This window comes from Fusarium poae, chromosome 2, assembly GCF_019609905.1.
Source record: "Fusarium poae strain DAOMC 252244 chromosome 2, whole genome shotgun sequence".
Classification (NCBI taxonomy): Eukaryota; Fungi; Ascomycota; class Sordariomycetes; order Hypocreales; family Nectriaceae; genus Fusarium; species Fusarium poae.
Window position 1 is genome coordinate 9,023,818 of NC_058400.1, and position 19,299 is coordinate 9,043,116.

At 44.4% G+C, this 19,299-nt stretch overlaps 8 protein-coding genes across 8 annotated transcripts; 4 read left to right on the forward strand and 4 right to left on the reverse strand.

Moving 5' to 3' along the window:
• Positions 1–87: 87 nt before the first annotated feature.
• FPOAC1_007075 (uncharacterized protein) lies at positions 88–1,952 on the reverse strand (the record flags this gene model as incomplete). The annotated part of the gene is made up of 2 exons (XM_044851543.1): positions 88–1,641; positions 1,689–1,952. The coding sequence occupies 2 exons, from the start codon at positions 1,950–1,952 to the stop codon at positions 88–90; spliced, it is 1,818 nt and encodes a 605-aa protein (XP_044710255.1).
• A 492-nt stretch (positions 1,953–2,444) lies between these two features.
• On the reverse strand, positions 2,445–3,212 carry FPOAC1_007076 (uncharacterized protein; the record flags this gene model as incomplete). Its single annotated transcript, XM_044851544.1, has 1 exon — positions 2,445–3,212. The coding sequence occupies one exon, from the start codon at positions 3,210–3,212 to the stop codon at positions 2,445–2,447; it is 768 nt and encodes a 255-aa protein (XP_044710256.1).
• A 1,297-nt stretch (positions 3,213–4,509) lies between these two features.
• On the reverse strand, positions 4,510–5,296 carry FPOAC1_007077 (uncharacterized protein; the record flags this gene model as incomplete). The annotated part of the gene is made up of 3 exons (XM_044851545.1): positions 4,510–4,759; positions 4,817–4,928; positions 4,990–5,296. The coding sequence occupies 3 exons, from the start codon at positions 5,294–5,296 to the stop codon at positions 4,510–4,512; spliced, it is 669 nt and encodes a 222-aa protein (XP_044710257.1).
• A 738-nt stretch (positions 5,297–6,034) lies between these two features.
• Positions 6,035–10,433, forward strand: FPOAC1_007078 (uncharacterized protein; the record flags this gene model as incomplete). Its single annotated transcript, XM_044851546.1, has 7 exons — positions 6,035–6,066; positions 6,385–6,546; positions 6,788–6,906; positions 7,027–7,199; positions 7,263–8,341; positions 8,402–9,681; positions 9,733–10,433. The coding sequence occupies 7 exons, from the start codon at positions 6,035–6,037 to the stop codon at positions 10,431–10,433; spliced, it is 3,546 nt and encodes a 1,181-aa protein (XP_044710258.1).
• Positions 10,434–10,791: 358 nt separating this feature from the next.
• Positions 10,792–11,361, reverse strand: FPOAC1_007079 (uncharacterized protein; the record flags this gene model as incomplete). Its single annotated transcript, XM_044851547.1, has 1 exon — positions 10,792–11,361. The coding sequence occupies one exon, from the start codon at positions 11,359–11,361 to the stop codon at positions 10,792–10,794; it is 570 nt and encodes a 189-aa protein (XP_044710259.1).
• A 727-nt stretch (positions 11,362–12,088) lies between these two features.
• FPOAC1_007080 (uncharacterized protein) lies at positions 12,089–13,045 on the forward strand (the record flags this gene model as incomplete). The annotated part of the gene is made up of 5 exons (XM_044851548.1): positions 12,089–12,304; positions 12,351–12,454; positions 12,502–12,795; positions 12,841–12,976; positions 13,031–13,045. The coding sequence occupies 5 exons, from the start codon at positions 12,089–12,091 to the stop codon at positions 13,043–13,045; spliced, it is 765 nt and encodes a 254-aa protein (XP_044710260.1).
• A 275-nt stretch (positions 13,046–13,320) lies between these two features.
• FPOAC1_007081 (uncharacterized protein) lies at positions 13,321–14,151 on the forward strand (the record flags this gene model as incomplete). The annotated part of the gene is made up of 3 exons (XM_044851549.1): positions 13,321–13,455; positions 13,515–13,531; positions 13,584–14,151. The coding sequence occupies 3 exons, from the start codon at positions 13,321–13,323 to the stop codon at positions 14,149–14,151; spliced, it is 720 nt and encodes a 239-aa protein (XP_044710261.1).
• A 4,046-nt stretch (positions 14,152–18,197) lies between these two features.
• FPOAC1_007082 (uncharacterized protein) lies at positions 18,198–19,251 on the forward strand (the record flags this gene model as incomplete). Its single annotated transcript, XM_044851550.1, has 3 exons — positions 18,198–18,326; positions 18,394–18,974; positions 19,050–19,251. The coding sequence occupies 3 exons, from the start codon at positions 18,198–18,200 to the stop codon at positions 19,249–19,251; spliced, it is 912 nt and encodes a 303-aa protein (XP_044710262.1).
• Between the last annotated feature and the right edge of the window lie 48 nt (positions 19,252–19,299).

The window sequence follows — 19,299 nt, forward strand, 5'->3', positions numbered from 1 at the left end:
AAAAAAGACCCTCATGCTCAATGCCTCATCAAGATTCAGAAACACCCTTGCCGCCAAGCTCACCGTCAAAGGCACTCCTAACCTAACTTAAACTCCAACACATACCCAATAATCCTTCCACAAACCCGTACATTTCGTACCCACCTTTGGATTCCACTTTGCAATCTGCGCCATAGTAATCTTGTAGTAATTCTGAATAGATTCACACGTCGTAGTGGCTTTCACAAGATGGAATTTCTTGCAATTCTTGATCATGTCCGGTATGAAAGGCGTAGGAGTTGGGTCTTGCTTCGGAGGCTGCGTGGGCGTCTGTCCGATAACCCCGACACAGACATGGTAACCCACTAGCAAGGCATTGCAACTAGAGCCCACTTTGGGATTCCATTTCGCTATCTGCTCCATACTGATCTTGTAGTAGTTTTGGATCGACGCGCATGTGGTTGTTGACTTGACCTCGGCAAATTTGTTGCAGTTTGTCACCATTCCTGCTTGGATCGGTGATGGTGTTTTGATCCCGTTACTAGGCGTCGTGGGAGACGGCGTGGGAGGTGTCCAACCAACAATAGAAACGCAGACCCAGTAACCAACGAGTAGGGATTGGCAATTGGTCCCTACGCTAGGGTTCCAATAGTAAAAGTCTTTTAGAGGTAGGTTGTAGTAGTTATTAATCGAGGAACATGTCGTTGTCTTCTGCACCTGATGAAACTTGTTGCAGTTCTTGTGAACGTTCTCCTGGACCGGCGACGGGGTTTTGATACCGTTGCCTGGCGATGTTGGCGATGGCGTAGGCTTGTAGTCATCTGTCATGACGCAAACCCAGTACTGTGCTAACAGGAACTGACAGTTTTTGCCAACGTCGGGATTCCACTCGAGAAATTTGTCTAGGGGCAGCTTGTAGTAATTCTCAATCGAGCTGCATGTTGTTGTTGTTTTTACGAGATGGAACTTGTTGCAGTTTTTAACCATGCCTCCTTGAATAGGAGAAGGCGTCTCGATTCCGTTTGTAGGTGAAGGCTTGGTTGGTGATGGTGTATTTCCAATGACAGATACACAGATCCAGACGTTAGCCCAGAGACCTGTACAGTCCGATTTGACGGATGGGTTCCATTTGTAGATATCCGCAAAAGTGATTCCATTGGCTTTGGCCAGCGCATCACAGTTTTGTCCTTGTTTAACGAAATCGAACTTGTTGCAATTCTCGACCATGTCGGGCTGTGTTGGCGACGGCGTCTCAACTCCATTGGTAGGACTTGTCTTTGTCGTAGTTGTAGTGGTTGGCTTCAAAGTGGTACTTCCATTAGCATCATGGCCCACGATACTAACGCAAACCCAAACGTTGGACCACAAGCCGCTGCAGTCATCTTTGACGGAAGGGTTCCAAGTAACGAGTTGCTTCAGTGTGATACCGTTTTTGGAAAGAAGACTGGTGCACGACATGCCATTCTCGACGAAATCAAAGGCGTCACAGTTGTTCACCATGTCTGGCTGCGTGGGAGTGGGAGTTTGTATGCCCTTGGTAGGGCTGCTTCCACCAGGGGTTGTCTTGGAAGGGGCATTGGTGATTACAGGCTCATCCATAGCCTCCACACAGTAAGACCAGCCAGTGAGAAAGTTGCTACAACCAGGTCCAAGTCCGGGGTTCTGAGATGTTAGTATTGTAATTACATAAATTGTGTAAAGCAACATACCCAGCGAAGTAGTTGCTCCAAGGTAATCAAGAAAGGTTCGAGGATATCTTGACAAGCGAGAGATCCATCATTGTCGTACCAATAGCTGCAGTACTTGGAAGTATCTTTGTGAACTGGCAACTTGGGCGATAGGCCTGTCAGCTTGACTGGCTGCTTCTGAGGAGTGGTTTCATTCTTGTATTGACGAGGGATCGACTTTGCAGTGGCATCTTGGGCAAGAGAGATGAAAACCAAAGGGCTAAGAGCCCAGTTCAACTTGACCATGATTGTAATGAACCGGGAGATTAGACTAACAATGGATGGCAGCAGTCCTTCGTTGTAGTAGAAACATTATGACTATTATATTTCATCTTATATCTTACATTGACATCAGGTCCTGAACTGGATGTATCTTTCTATAAAATTAAGTATTAGTACATTGTCAGTATTGTTTAATTGAGTCTAGCCTTTGTTTCTATATAACCATGCCTTTCAGCCGCAGAGCCATATCTGGCAAGTCGATGTCTTCCACCCATGGCCGCAGAAATTCTCTTCACCATCGAATGGTGACCTTTTGGAAACTTTCAGCTTTTTGCGATGCAAGACTGTGGCACGACTGCATGGGAACCTGCAGAGTCAAAGCGTGTGTTTAGAGGTAACGTCGCTTAGGAGAATCATCCAGAATGTGGAGAAATGTCTATCACTTTGTGGCAAAGGCTTTAGGCAGAAACAGTAATCAGATACTACAAGACTGCAGCTACTTGGTAAATCACTTTGTTAGTCCCGTCCCACTGTCGCATTTGGTGCATCTGGTGTCAATCCATCCGGCCCATAGTCATCTTCTGCATACAGCCGCCAGTTCCGCCACACAGGCCCACCATACCGAACAAACCCTTTCGGCGTTTTCTCTATCAGGCTCTCTGTGTTCAGATACCCCTCTCGTTCCTCGGCATCTATCAGACACTGACCAGATATGCGCTCATTCTGTATCAACATGGGATGATTTCTTGGGTATGTTGTAGTCCACTCTGTGTATTCGAATATACCATGATCAGGCATCAACACTTTGCCGCGAGTCCAAGCTGTAGGCAATCTTGTGCCTGTAGCTAGCGTTCTCCATGGCTGCCCCCCAGCTATAGTGATGATGTCTCTTGAATCGAGGATTACATATGACTCCCCATCTCTCATTCGGATGTAGTAAGCGGGACTGGAGTTCAGGCCCAAGAGGTCCGTGACTGGAAATGCCCACGTCTTTGTGTCACGGGCCTCTTTTTTTATGTTACATCGCAAGAACGTCCGGTGGATAGACTTATCATCCGGGCCCGATCGAGACACTCCCAAAGCTGTAATTCTGGCCGAGGATGGTGTATCTGGCAACGTTGCTACCTGCTGCAACGCTGGAACTAACGAGTGCCAGATTGTCAAAGGTTGAACCCGGCGCCGATCTGCCCACTCATTGTCCTTGAGACAGTCCAAATGGAGGGTTTGTAGGTTCGGTAGGCTGATTGGATGGAAGATATTGTCCTTGTCCCACGTGCCTAGCATTTTATCGCACATAGGATCCAAATTGATGCGAACATGGTGCATACGCGGTAGCACGCGCCGCAGATCGTCACAAACATGCGTTTGTTCGGGGCCGCCTTTTGTGTCTCTGACTGCAACCTCTAAACTGATGCAGCTTGCAGGTAGGCTATTAAGTAAGGCTGAAATGTTTGATCTGGTAGGTTTGTAAAGTTCCGATTCCGGCCACGGATGAGACGGGTCTCTCACCGTACGATGGTGGCGTATCAGGGAAAAGGAATGAAGATCAAGCATAGACCGCATGATGTTCGCCACTTGCGGGATTAATAGTTCAGTTCTGTCCCATATTCCTTTTTCAAGTCTGTCCGATTGATTGTCATGATTGAGGTACAAGGTGAAAGATCTTGTTAGGGACAGAGCCTGCTGATTATGGCATGCTATAAATCGGCCTAGCGATTTGCCACAAGATAATACCAAGTCGGTATAGAGCATTGGTCGGGAGGTATCGTGCCATAGTTGGTTGATCAGCATACAAGTGATAACAGCGGACCTCGAGTCATCGCCAGCATATTGAATCACGCTGCTGAGGATTTCGGTGGGCAGGGTGCTGATGGTGACCGACATGGGGAGAATAGCAGTTGGTTGACTGATTTGGATTGATACGAGGGTGACGAAGGATGAAGGTATGTGCGGAAAGTAGGCTCGGACCAAGCTGGACCAGTAAGCATCTTAAATAGACTCTATGTGCCGCCTGGGCACGGCGAGGACAGGGGTATGCAGTTCACTCAACCAACAAAATTCATAAATGACAGGGATCGGGGACTTTTGCAGCAACCGTATGTGGATCAGAATATGAAGAGAAAATAGTGTGAGTATGCAGGAACAAAAAGATTCCATCAATCACGGAGATGTCTTGATAGTCCTTTTTTTCCCCCACGGGTAGTCACTGCGGCCCGCGTGCATGCCTTTCATGTTGCAGCAAAATCAAGCGCATAGATGAGTCAGGTGTTCAAGAGAAAAGAACACCCTACTAGCATTAATCACGAATAGCAATTCAACGTCGGTTGTCGTATTCAAGTAACACAGGACGATTCGGAGCGAGAACAAAAACGTGGAATATGTTAAAATAGAGTTGGTGGTACGGTGGAGATTACCCATAAAACTTCCACCTCGTCCCTACACTCTGATGATGACTGCCTCAAGGACGTTAAATATACAGAGGCTAAATATCCACTTCTAAGTACAATCGCCAAACCCTGGCTGACTAGATGATATAAAAAAAATATATTAGAAATTGATACTGCTCGAAAAAAGTGCCAACTTACCAGCCTAGATACTTGTCACAATGATACTCATCATCTCCACAGTAGCCAGCAGCCGAGCAGCAATCGCCAAACTCTGATCCCTTGCATGTGAAGCCGCTATTGTAGGCACAGTCCCCATTTGTAGAGACGGAAAGCGGCGCCTTTGTCGCGGATGGTTTCGCTGGCATGGATGAAGTCGTCGTTGCATCGCCAAAGCAGTTGCCGTCTTGACAATTATCGCCACAGAATTCTTCACCGGAGCCGCACCTAATGAGTTGAATTAGTAACAGAACAATAAATGCTGTATAGATGGGTGAGACTTACTTTCCACCTAGACCGCAACAGTCGCCAAAATCGCTTCCGACACACGTTTTGGTGAAATTAATCTTTTGACCACATATACCATCTTCGGTGATGTTCCGCGGTACGTTAAAAGCTTGAAGCAAACTTATGTGAATATGGATGGGAGCCGGGCGTTTTGGAGGGAATATACTAACCGACACAATAAGTCTCTCCAGGGACGAAGCCATCACATTCTTCACCAATGGTAGGGTTCGCAAGTATGAATTCTTCCAGAGTCAACTGAAATTGTGCGAGTACATCGTCGCATCCTGTCCATACATCTGTTTTAAACTCCTGACGACACTCCACTGTCCTACTATCTGACTCTTTACCGTCAGAAACTTGATCTTTCGGTAACGACCGGTAGAAATAACGCAAAAGGTCGATGCTTTCTGTGACAGGTGAACAAGTCGCATGTTGGGCGACAAGAAAGGCGCCAGCCAGGTACGCCGCGATTCGCATAGTGAAAGTGTGGATTGGGAATATTTAGATTGTCTTGGTCTGCCTTGACGAAGACCGGACCTTACAAAGAATGCGAAATCGATGGGGAGTACGAAGACTATCCCTTTTTCCCCCTCATGCATGAGACATAGTTTCCTCTAATCCCCTGGAATTATCATACGAGGGTCTTTTGCAAAGTCAAAGTTCCTTTTTGTCTTTTCTTCCGATGCAATGCGAGCTGACAACAGCGATGCGCGATTTTTAATATAATCCAATAAGGAATTCGCCGTCAAGGTATTAGAAAAATTAGCCTAAGGAAGCATAAGAGATGAAATTAGTAAGTCACTTTATGCTCCTTAGACTATAGCTCTTAGACTATTTATTTTTGTAACCTAAGACTTAGGAGGTTATTTTTTCTGCTACCACTACCTATACATAGAAGTCACTTTTTGAGAAATACGTTCCTCGACTCTGGTGCGAAGGAAAGACAATATGAGTAGAAAATAAGAGACATGTCCCTTCCCAAGCTATGTGACAATGTTTTTGTGATGTGATATGTCCGGTTGAACATAGTCTCTGACTAAAGATACCTAATTATGTTTCTTCTATTTGCATTTGCGGGCTTCTTGTCATTAGTCCGTGCCCAAGTCTCTACCGTCAACGGCGTTGCTCTTTATCAAGGGACAACTGTTTCGCAGAATCAACACGGAATACCTACCTTTGCATACAACTGCGCCAAAGTACCAGCATTGTGCGAAAATGTGCATCAACAATACCCTTTGGCTACCACCGTTAGTCAGGCTCCCCAAGGGGTCGTCACAGGGCATCATACTATCCTAGGCGCCCAATCGTATATTCAGTTGCATTACGATAGAGATAGTAACAGCGGCGCACGAAGAGGCGCTGCTTGTTCAAGCCGTTGGAGGCTCACACACAACTGCCCGGAAGGGAACCAGCCTGAGTAAGTATAAATAACTACCCTACCCAACCTCGAGGTAGAAGAATTGGCCGCTAGAAGCATAAGGGACGAAATTAGTAGGTCGGCTTATGCTACTTAGGCCAGACCTCTTAGGATGTTTATTTGACCCATGTGGCTAATTGTTCAAAAGGACTGTCCCTGCCGATGCTATCTTGGGGGAGGGCTCTTTTCCGCCTGTAAGATGGAACCCCAATAACCTTGTTTTTGGTCAAGCAGGTTTCAACAGAATTGCCGATGCAGCAGGCCAGTTCTCTGGCATGATGTGGACTTGCGATGAGTTTCCTTTCGCTAGGTATGAGGTCCCTGACCAAAATTACATATCGCAGGTTGGGGGGGGTTTTAAACATGCCCAGATGATAAAATAGGCTGTTGACTCGATGTAGACAGTACCTAAATACATGGTACATTCAATTCTGATACCCTGTGCGTACCTTCGACATTGAGTCAACAGCCTGAAATTGTCATCTGGGCATGTTTAAAAATCCCCCTCTTCCCTTATGATACATATAATCCCGAAGCTTACCCGCATCTAGTTCTATAGAAGGTGGCACTGGGGCGAGAACCTATTGCACCCCTCAAAACGCAGCCTGTGGTGGAACGGTAGGATTACCCCCTGGCGCGGTCCTGGTCAACTCCGAGCAGAACTTTCAAAGTAATGCTTTAAGTACCCTAAGGGACGCCGTCTTGCACGATCCTCCGCTACCACTGCAGAAGCCAGATATAAAAGGCATATGGAGGTATCATTTCAAAACGGCATTTAACCCGGATACAGGGCTCCCTGCTGTAACTGTCGAATACTACCAGGATGCTAGTAGTTTCTACATCGGATATCAAAAGCGCGCCATCAATGAACGTGATATCGAGGAGAGTATTGTCCGCGTCGTTCATGGGTTTCACAGTAACGGCACAGTGGAAGTGAAGAAGGAGCCCGTGTTCAAGGACGAGGTAAGTAAGCTAGAAGCCCTTGATCGACATTCTGAGTCATTAGCTGAAGATTTGATTTTATAGTATAAGATTTTACGCAGGTCCTGGGATCAGCACCTTCCAGGCAACGGTTCGGCAGTGGATCTTGAACAAGGTAACTTGAAGAGGTCAATCGGGCCAATGCTGAGCCGTGATGATGATGACGTCGGGCTCAGTGCGGACTGGATGAATGCCTCAGGCAACGGCACCAACCCGGCTCGTCAAGCATACGAGGACCTTCCTCAAGGTCCACCATTGCCGATCCTTGAGATCGCTCAAGACTTCGTCCAAGAGCAGAAAGATGACAAACCGACCGAAGAGCCGTACATCGTACGCGCCGTCAAGGCGAGTGACGGCAACGAGACTACGGCAGAAGACGCCAAAGCCATCACTTCAAGGTCTGTCGACACGACTGGGTGGATGCACCGTCGCCAATCAAAGCGCCAATGCGACTTTGTGACACCATGCCCCGATGGCAGCTGCTGCAACAAGAAAGGGCAATGCGGTTATGGAGAAGAGGTCTGCGGGTCCAAGGTCTGTGTTTCCAACTGCAACGCTACAGCTGCCTGCGGCAAAGACAGTCTCGATGGCAAGGTCAAGTGTCCACTCAATGTATGCTGTAGCGCCTACGGCTACTGTGGAGTTGAAGATAACTTCTGCCAAGCTGGCAATCAGGACAATTCTTGTCAGAAGGGCTTTGGAAGTTGTACCAAGATAGAGCCGCCATCTTGCGGAGGACGTTCGGCTTTTGATAGAAGCATTGGCTACTATCAGTTCGCCAATGTACGAGAACGTCAGTGTAATCGCATTACACCAAAGCAGATTCGTACCGACGGGTTTACTCACTTGTACGGCGCGTTCGCAACCATTGATCCGGACACGTTTGCTGTCAAGCCGTGGCACGAAGAGGACGTGAAGCTTTATAAGGAGTTTACGGGTCTTAAGAAGAAGGGGCTCGAGACTTGGATCGCCATCGGAGGTTGGACTTTCAACGATCCAGGACCAACACGAACAACGTTCAGCGATTTGTCTGCCACTCCTGCGCGTCGGTCGCGGTTCATCAAATCTTTGGCTAGTTTTCTCGAGGAACATGGATTTCAGGGCGTTGACCTTGATTGGGAGTAGTAAGTCGAACCACCTTCAGTCAATCAACCCATGAGCAATGCTAATTGTATTTTTCACAGTCCAGGAGCCCCTGACCGTGGGGGCCGTAAAGAAGATGTAGACAACTACGTGTCTCTCCTCAAGGACATGCGCGCTGCATTTGGAACCAAGTACGGGATCAGTATCGCTATTCCTACGAGTTACTGGTACTTGCGATGGTTCAAGCCAAAGGAGATTGAACAGTACGTTGACTACATGGGCATCATGACATATGATCTCCACGGGCCGTGGGATGAAGACATCAAGCAAGTTGGCCGCGTTGTCCTGGGTCACACAAACATACCAGAAATCGCAAATTGGTCACTGCCTCTATACTACGCCGGCGTTAACCCTGCAAAGGTCAACCTAGGTCTTGCCTACTACGCTCGTGGCTATACGGTCTCCGATTCTGGCTGCAATGGTGTTGGGTGCAAGTGGTCGGGCACCAGTCGACCAGCTCCCTGCACCAACTTTGGCGGCGTCATGTCCCTCGAGGAGATTGAGAGAATGGTTAAGGAGGAGCCTGGCATTAAACCAAAGCTTCTTCCCAAGGACATGATGATGGAGCTCAAGTTTGGCAATCAGTGGATCGGATATGACAACGAGGATACCATTTTCATGAAGAAGAAGTGGGCTAGTAGCCGCTGCTTTGGTGGTACAATGGTTTGGAGTGTTGACATGTATTCAGGCTCTGGAAGTGGAGATACGCCGGACGATCAAAGCGATGGAGGCTCTGATGATCCCGGCGGTGGCCAAGGCGATGGATCCGGTGTTATTTACATCGATCCAGAGATCTGGGAAAAGGATCAGCCTGAGGTGAAGTGCCAACCGCCATGCACCATGGTCCTACCGCCATCTTCTCTGAAGAAGCCAGTGAAGCTGACGCTTCCTCCCTACGAGACTTCACTCGACGTTGCCTGGAGCGGTACTGATGGGTGGCACAGCACCATTCAAAAGACTACACTGACCCCTCCTGTTGTTACTGTTAGTACTGTCGATGTCTGGCACATTACGATCAGAGATGATCGGACCAAGATCACAACCATCTGGTCAACATTTACCATCACTCCAAGCGTCAAGGTTTCAACATTCATCATCACGAATAATCTTCCAGAGACAACCAAGGATGGCGTAACCCAGCCCCCAGGGACTAGAACTATCACTCCTCCACCTTACCCTTGGACATTTACTGAGCCAACTACTCGACCATCGAATAAACCCGACGATGGCGATGATGACGACGACGACGATGTTCTACCACCATTCCCAGTTGTAACCTGGCGTCCAGGAAAACCGGGTCCCATATGCAAGAAGGGCTGCGGTAAGCCCTGTCGCATTTTCTGCGATCATCCTTGTCTACTCAATTGTCCAGATGGCGGCGGAGACTTTGCCGACCCCAAGAATCCAAAACCACCAAAACGACCAGTACCTCCAAACCCGACCATCCCCAAACCTACAGGAAAGCCAGTCACGCCCACCAAGATACCAAAACCCGGAACCAAGCCTGAAAACAAGGAGCATGAAGTGGACGAGCGACAGTGCGCGATCGAATTCGGTCTCCCTCTGCCAACCTATAGAGATCCAGCCACCACCACGAGCGTCAAGCCCAAACCCACACCGCCCAAACCCTCCCCAAAGCCAGACCCCAAACCACCTTCTCCAAACCCCAAGACAGAAGAGGTAGATTGCTATGATGACGGTATTTGGATTCACCGTGCTTTGGCTATTGAAGCCCTTGAGTATTTCTGTGATAAATTTGAAGGGCAGGTGCTAGATGCGACCAAGCCTGAGACTGAACGTACTCTGAAGTGCAATCACGGAGTTGTTTGTACAGGAGATGGTTTTGGATGTTTCGTCGATGTTGTTATGAGCGTTACTGTTAAGAACGGGTGCCGTTTCACCATGGGTAACAAAGGGGCCAAGTCAGAGTGTGGTCGGATCTTGAGGCGCATGATTGATGAGTGTGATACCAGTGACGTAAGGTACAAGCAAGGTGGCAAGATGAGTAGCAATTGTGCGGATTGGAGGTTTGATCCTAACCTCCGCACTGGTTGGACCAAGAACTTGTGTTAATCATAGTCATGTATCAGCAGCATATCAGTACCTAGGTTAGAATACACCATACAGCGAGATGAGGTCTGGTTCTTTCCAAGTTTTGACTCTCCCCAAACAAGTTAGCGACGCCTATGCACAGCAGGCCACAGGTAAAAGGAACAGAGGCAATCAAGTAAAGAAAGCATATTTAAAAATGAGCAATTTGCCAGACTCCAGACTGGTATGTGTTTGTTACTGGAATGCTAATTAAAATACAAGTCTCTCAATATGAAGCCGCATTTGTCCCCCGAACAACTTCCATGGCCATAGAATAGTATTGTAAGTCTTCATCTCGCCTTGGATAACCATGTAAACGGTCCTCATTCTATTGTTCAGATTACGCAGGCGTTAAAGCATTTGTAACAAGGCTCAGTGCCCTCACGACTGCGCGCATGGCCTCCTCCAACATGCGCCGTTCGTAAAGACGAGAGAGAAAACTGTTGGCGTCGTCGAGATCCTGCCAGCTGGGCTGGAAATCCACACCCTCCGGCCATACCATTTGGACATGAGGAATGGTCGAGTCTGCCCAGGCAACATAAAAGAAGATTATTTCGATGCCATCTTCGTATATGGTTTGAATTATACCGATGGGCTCAGTGAGAAGACCTTCTTGTGATTGTCGTCGAGACACTGGGTCGACCGCGAGAGTGAAGTGACCAGCAGGCAGTGGCTGTACCTGTATTCCAGTCTGCTCAAATGTTGCTCGCAGAGCTGCGGCCTTGCAGGGCTCTCTCCTGAGTTTGGGGCTTCGGGGGAGGATTGTTTCATAGATTGGCCCGGCATCTGTTACCTTTCGCACTCTGACGAGGAGAACCTTGTTCGCCTTGATGTCAAGCGTCACGGTCCCGCAGGAAATGAGGAACTCGTCGGAAAGGTACGAGGAATGGTTTGCGATATGCCCGCTCATAATGAAAGCGCCGAAGCCTGGTAGAGATGATTAGATGGTTTGGCAAGAGAATAATGACTGCCCATACCTGCGTGTACTTGTGGGTTATTATTCGATTTTCTGTACTGTACTAGTAAATGTACTGTGGGTTGTGTCCTGACGCGGTGTGTGAAGTTCAGATTGGTGATGATGATGATGATGATGATGATGAGGGAGAGAAAGACATTGTTGAAATCCTGGGTTCGTGGACAATGAAAAGGTCCTTCACTGTGGTAAAATCAGGGAAGGTGCTCTGTAGGAAAGCTGCATGTCAGGCAAGAGTGCCCCAAGCCTGGGAAGTCATGACACGCCAAATTGCGTCTATCTACTGACGAGCAAAACAATCATTGATTCATTCATGTGTAAATAAATTGCATTTTAACTGCCAAATTGAGACAAGTAATCTTATCTGGCGCTATCGTACCCCGCCTAGAGGGTAGCAGAAAAAATGACCTCCTGAGTCTTAGGTTACAAAAATAAGTAGTCTAAGAGTCATAGTCTAAAGGGCATAAAGTGACCCACTGATTTCGTCTCTTATTCTCCAAGCGGCCAATTTTTCTGATACCCTGAGGCCCGCACTTGCAGATCCTCCACACAGCTTAGCTTCTCATCACCATGTATTGAGCAATTAACTATAAAGACTCCATTTCCCTATTGGCACCATTCATACAACTCAAACTTTAGTATATCAACTCTTTCAACTCTCATCATGTCTGAGTCAACTCAAACTTGGGTAGTCGTCGGCGCATCCCGAGGCATCGGGCTTGAGTTTGTTAAGCAGCTTCTGGAAGCTGGGCAATCTGTAATCGCGACAGTACGGGATCCAGATAACGCAAAGCAACTGTCGAGTGTGATTCAGGCTCAGAAGAATGACGCCAATTGTATGGTTGAGAAGTGTGACGTCACCAGCAGTGACAGCATTGACGTGAGTTCAGTGCCAACAAGTAATGGAGAGAAGCTGACTGCTGTAGAACTTTGCTGCGAGAATCAATACACTTGTAAAAAGTGGCACGAGACTGGACAATATCATTATCAACGCTGGCGTGCTAAAATACCCAAGCCGAGCAACAGAATTGTGATACTCCACGACCATAACATTTTACAACTACTAATCTGCTCCAGAACATTCCAAGACTTTTCCTATCATTTAACCACCAACACCATCGGGCCCATCATCTGCGCTCAGAAACTCATCAACTTGGACCCAAACAGTCCTCCTTCCAAAGTCATCTTCATCTCATCCGACTCAGGTTCAACCACCAACTTTCTCGGTCACGAAGATGGATTTGCGGCATACGGGGCAAGTAAGGCCGCATTAAACCAGTCTCTGAGACATATGGCACTCGAGCTAAAGAGGCGAGGCGGAAAGTGGTCCGAGACATGTGTTCTGGCTCTTCATCCAGGGGAGGTCAAGACGTAAGTATACCTGTTAACAAAATTGGATATGACTGACAGAAGTAGTGATATGAGCTCTATTGACATTCCATGGGACTGTGGAGTTCAGATAGAGGCTGATGAGAGTGTACGAGGTATGCTCAAAGTCATTGAGGAAAAGAAGAGCGATGACAGCGGAACCTTTTGGTGCTGGGACGGCAGGGTAAGTCGGTCACGTGCATTTTTAAGCTCCGAATCTGATATTAACATTACACAGAGCCATCCGTGGTAACAGCTTCCGTCTGGATGAGATTTAGAGTAAATCGATGGAATAGTAAATTGACGTTATTTGAGAAATGATCTACGGTTTACAGGTTTCTGGTAGGCTAGATCGCGACTAGAATTCTGACTCATGCTGCTGCCTGAAGGGCTGACACTAAATGACACGACGGCTGTGGTATTTAATGCATGCTGACTCCGAATAAAAGACTCGCATTTGAACAAAATTTGTAGACGCCGTCCTTTTCGCATGCAGAACAAGATCGAACTTCTGATTGACATCTTACAATGGCCGAAGGCACAGTACCAGCAGAGAGACAGAGAATGCCAGACTTGGGCGACAATGAAGCTTTACAAACGTTTTTGATGAATGGCGTGGCTTCCATTCATCGGAATCCCGAAGACAAGATGAATCCAAGTACCGTGAGTTGTGACACAAGACACTTTTCATGTTCCATTGCTAACGAGAGTTTACTCTGCAGTACATGAACCTCTACACGTGAGTCGAGCATACTACTATTATTCACATTAATTGAGCTGACTCTAAGCAGAGCTGTATCAGAATTGATCAATCGCAAAAAATACGAAGACGGAGTACTTCTCTCGGAAAATATCTACAAGGGCGTATTTAAGATTCTGGCCGAGCATTCACAGTCGGTGGCGGCAAAGCTCGAATCCCAAGATGACTGTGCTTTGCTGGGCGCTTACTTTGCTGAATGGGACCAATGGACCTCGAGTGCAACAAAGGTCGACCGTATACTGAATCTTCTCAATCGTCATTATATTCTTAGGCTTACGAGCGAGGGAAAGAAAGGGATTTATACGATCCGTCTCCTTCATTTTGTTCAGTGGCGATCTCACGTCTGGGAGAAAGTTTATTCTCGTGTTATCGACTGTGCCCAGAGGGCGATTCAGAAGAATGATGAGGAGGCAAACAGGATTAACGCTATGATACAGAGTCTTGAGAAAGGTCAACCCGATTCTGACCCTACTTTTGGGAATGATGATCGCACGGGAATTCGCAAGAGCTTTGAGGCACCGTTTGTACTTGATGTGGAGAAACTTGAGAGAGAAGTTGATGAGATTAATGCTAGTTTGGGAAACGCATCATCAAATTGAATTGACAATTTACCGGTAAACTTTAAAACAACCACGTTTTGAAAATACAATTCTTACAAACTGGTCATGGGAGATGAAATTACATACAATATTACATTACAGGGTAGCATCTGTCAAAAGTCAAAGTGTCTGTCTCGCCCAGCACTGAAAAGAAAACCCCTGTTCGCACTTGGCAACGGTTTTTCTTTAGCGCACTGCAGTAGTGTACTCGTTGGCTAGCCGGGAGGGGGTGCCAACTAAGCAAGCTTAGTTAGCCACAAAAGTATAAGACAAGGCAAAAAGTGTAAGATAACCCTGCATAGGCTACTATTGTAAAATTATAACTTTTACTTACTAAAACTAATAATTTCTAGGATATTAATCAGTAAAAAAGTTATATATTATATCTATTAAAATTATACTTTTATAATCAAATCTAAGAGCTACTTAGGCTATTATTCTTTTATACTAGTGACTTTACTATAGTCTTAATTATAATATTACTAGCCGCCGAAAGAAGCTACTAACTCTTTATACTACTAAAGCTTAATATACCAGCTCTGCTTATATATCTATTAGCTATATTATCAAGAGACTTAAGGCTATAAATACTATAGATTATAAGGATATTATTAATCCTAAGATAGGGCGCCTATAGTAACTTATAGATAAGGAAAAAGAAGCTATTATATATTATATTATCTAGATAGAAAAGTTAGGCCTACTTACTTTTAAGTAGGAAATAGAAGATATAGTATTTACTCTACAGTATTGCCGTAATCCTAATGCAAGACCTATAAGTAAAATATAATACTCTTGCTTCTATAATAATTATCCTAAGCTTATAAAATTAATATTAAAGTTAAGAGAAGCTTTATATACTAAATATAAAGAAGGCAGTATTAATAATACAAAGGAGTAATTCTAATGCCTTAGTAATATAATAATAAAGTACAATATTAGTGCATTAGAGACCTAGAATATAGATAAAATAAGAGTTAAAGTCAGAATACTATAAAATAAGATAAAATGCCTTATTATATATACTAAGAAGAAGTCAGCAATAGAGGTATTTTCTCTATAAGATCGCAAGACTTACACAGTTATTAGCTTAGGCAATACAGCTAGCGTAATAATGCCCCCCTGGCTAATCTTTAAGTTATTACTAATGCTTAAGTAGGTATTTATTAAAGGCAATCCTAATATATACTTTACTTAGTTAGACTTAGTATTCTTAAGTATAGCAATAATACTTAAGTAGGTAAAGCACTTTAACTGATACTTATAGGAGAAATCTACTACTATATAGAAATATTAGCTTAATTTTAAAGAGTAATTTAGGTATAATAAGCATCTTTAGGATATAAATAACTGCTTAATTACTTATAATATACCTCCTATAGTAAGGCCTAATAATAAGGCTATATAGCAGCTACTTATTATTAATAGCTTTATAGGCTATAGCTTATTTAAATTATAAGAATATATAATAAAGTTTAATATTCTTATAGTATTTCTTCTGCCTTATTTAATGCATATACTCTAGCTAATAGATATAGGCATATTTCAATTTCTAAAGGAAGTGTATTAGAAGAAGCTTTATAAGGCATTACAGAAGGGAAATCTTACCTTTAGCCAGTATACCTTTACAGAAGCTTTTCAGGTATATACCTTCTTAATTAGCCTTTACTAAAAAAGGCCCCTTTTCTTACTAAAATCAGAAGATCTTTAATAAAGGCTTTATTGCCGCTTATATTATCTTAGGCTTCTAAAAAACAGGCATTTACCCTCCTATAGACCGACCTACTATAGAATATCTTCTTAAGAAGCAGCTTAAGAAGAAGAAAACCTTTATACTTACTTATTTCTTACTTCTTCCCTTAGATATGCAATTTCACACTGCTTCTAGCATCGCCGAGACCATTAGTAAGCAATATTATAATATCCTTAGTTCTCTTATACTTACAGGGCTCTAGCATATTTATAATATTATTTATAAAGCTATAATACTTAAGGATATTATTAAAAAGTATATAGATAATTAAAGAACTTATATTAAAAAGCAGTATTATAAGAGAAAGTAAGGCTACTGCATAAAGACTATCTCTGACCTTATTCCTATAGTATTACTATAAGATCTGCAAGATTAATAAGAGGAGGCTATTGCCAATAATAAAAAGAAGCAATATAAGCAGGGTATATAATTCATATAATCTATTATTATTAAGGAGATAAACCGCCTTAAGGATAAATAGCAAGAGAATAAAGAAATTATTATTAATAGTATACTAAAGAGGCTATAGTTTAAGCAGTAATTAGAGTATATAGGGAAGTAATATAACTATTTATCTATAGATATATAGTATTTATAAATAACTTAAGCATTAAAAGAAAAGATTAATAGCTATATAATAGATATATAATTCCCTGATAATATATATAAAGCTATCTATAAAGTATAGTATACTATAAAGCCCTTTAGCGCTATTAATCTTACTAGCCTCCCTTATAGTAATAATATAGTTACTTTTAACCTTATATAAGTATATAAGTATAAGGAAATAGATAAAGAAGATAAGATTCTTTTTATAATTAAAGTCACTAGCAGCAGTAAAGTTAAGATGCCCTTATTACTGCCTTATATACCTAACTCTAAGTTATTACTACTTATACTTCCCTTAACTCTTTATCCCTATTAATACTATATGCAGCTTTATAAGTTACTTTATAATATTATCAGGGGAATAAGAATAATATAAGAAGATAGCCTTATTAGCTAAGAAAATAGATATATAGTATATTTTAGCAGGGAAGCTATTTCCCTTACTAAAGTATTACTAGAGCTATTATAGTCATTTCTCTTACTTTAAAATAGCTAATAAATCAATAGAAGCTTTAAACTATACCTTTTTATTAGTTTAAGCCTATTTTAATAAGATTTAAGTATTATTTAATTAAAAAAAATAGTATTTTAATATAAATTACGCTAAGTAGGCATCTTCCGGGATATCTCACACTTTTCGCCTTATCTTATACTTTTGTGGCCAACTAAGCTTGCTTAGTTAGCACCCCCTCCCGGCTAGCCAACGAGTAACTTTGAAGCGTCTAGGTCAGCCAGTTGGAGACATTTCCCAACGGGGAAATGGAGGAATCCGTGTTACTATCCGCGGGATCTTGCTGTATCTTGTTTAATGCGGGCGTAGGTATGGATCTGGTTTGCGTCACTTTTACTACTCTAGAGTTTCATTGAGAAGCGAATGTTTACTTGGCAATATTAGGAATTATGTATGTATTCTTAATGTAACCTTATTAACTAACTCGTCCTCACGTGCTGACTGACTGACTGACTCTCGGTGGTAAATTGTCCGTCCGGTAGTTGGGAAACGCGTCTCTGGGTCCAAACTTTAACTTTGTGTTTCAATCTCAGTCTCGTCTCGAGTGTCCAATCATAAGCAAAGTCAATACTCTACATGACACGCGCATAAAATACCCTCATCTTCAACAACCACTAGTCGGCTTGCGCGGATGAAAAACCTGGCAAGGAATACCCAGCCATGTTTATTCTCAACATATTCCAAATACCCCGTAATAGATCCACAGCCCTCCAAAAGCTTACATGTTGCAGTACACTTACAGTATAGATCACGCTTTTACCCCCCTGTCAGACCCCTGGATTTTTCTGCTCATTGTGGCGTGATATTTGCCGTGTCTGTCTTCAAGCTTCCAACAGGGCGTCTTCTTCTAAACCCCGATGACATGAGCTAAGCATAGATTACCATAATAAGGTTGTTGCAGGAATATTGCAATGGAGAGTAAGCCCCAGCCTACAGTGACTGACCCCGACTTATGACCAGGATTCCAAATATACCTACTCTACGGATCTCGGAAAGTGTAGGATGGATGGCCGAATTGGAAATACTTAAATATTAGACTTCCTTCCTCTCGTTGGAAGAATCAGTTCTAACTATCCGCCACCGTTTTTTGAGTTTATTTTCACTTCGGCAACTGTTTCCCCGCCAAAATCAACTTTGTTTCCATCTCTGACACCTTGTTTTAAGTCCCTCATCATGTATTCTTGGATCCCTCTTTTGGCTACCTTTGCGCCTCAGGCATTGGCGTCTTGCGCTTATGGAACGCATCTTCACCGAAGAGCCGATGCGATTGAGGCCCCCAAGTTTGGCTACTCGGCTGCCAATGTAAGTGTTCATCCCAAGTGTCTACAAGCGGGGTGAGCTGCAGTCAAGCTGACACTGCTTTTAACAGGGACCTGCCAATTGGTACAACTTGGACCCCAAGGCCAACGACCTTTGCGCAACTGGCAAGCATCAGTCTCCCATTAACCTGTCCAACGGAACCCACAAGGTTCTCTCTGCATCAGACCTTCAGATTGAGATCCCCGACTTCCACAATGGTGCGGAGTTTGAGAACCTCGGAAGCACCGTCGAAGTCGTCACTGATGGCATGGGTGGTAAGATCACTCTTGACGACACAGTCTACCATCTGAAGCAGTTCCATTTCCACCTCCCAAGTGAGCATCTCGATAACGGCACTAGCATGGCCATGGAGATGCACATGGTTCACCAGAGCGAGGATAAGCAACTCGCCGTGATTGGAATTTACATCGATCTTGACGATGGACTTCCCAACGCTACCTACAGAGCCAAGGCTGCCGCTCGGGAGGCGACCGGCAAGGGTTGCAAGACGACCCACGCTCAGAAATCCACCGTCGCTACCACCGTTCTCAACTCGGTGGATAAGATTGCAACCCTGGGCGAGACTACCCACACCAAGCCTCTCAAGATGTCCGAGATCGTCTCTCTCCTCAACGCTGGCGAGTTCCAATCGTAAGTCGTTTAATCCGAAGCGAAAGTAATAATAGTCTGATGTAAGACAATGCTGACAATTTCTCTTTCGTCTAGATACTCTGGTTCGCTTACTACACCGCCCTGCAGCGAAGGCGTCACTTGGCTCGTCTCCACCCAAAAGGTTTCAATCCCTACCAAGACTTACCTCAAGGCTCGATCTGTTATTGGCTACAATGCTCGCTTCCCTCAAAACTCCCCTGGAGAGGAGAATATTTTGAGCATGCTTGCTGACGAGGTTGATGACGATTCTGAGTAAAATGGTGACGATTGAGTGGTTGGGTAAATTAGAGGAGTTTGTGGATTT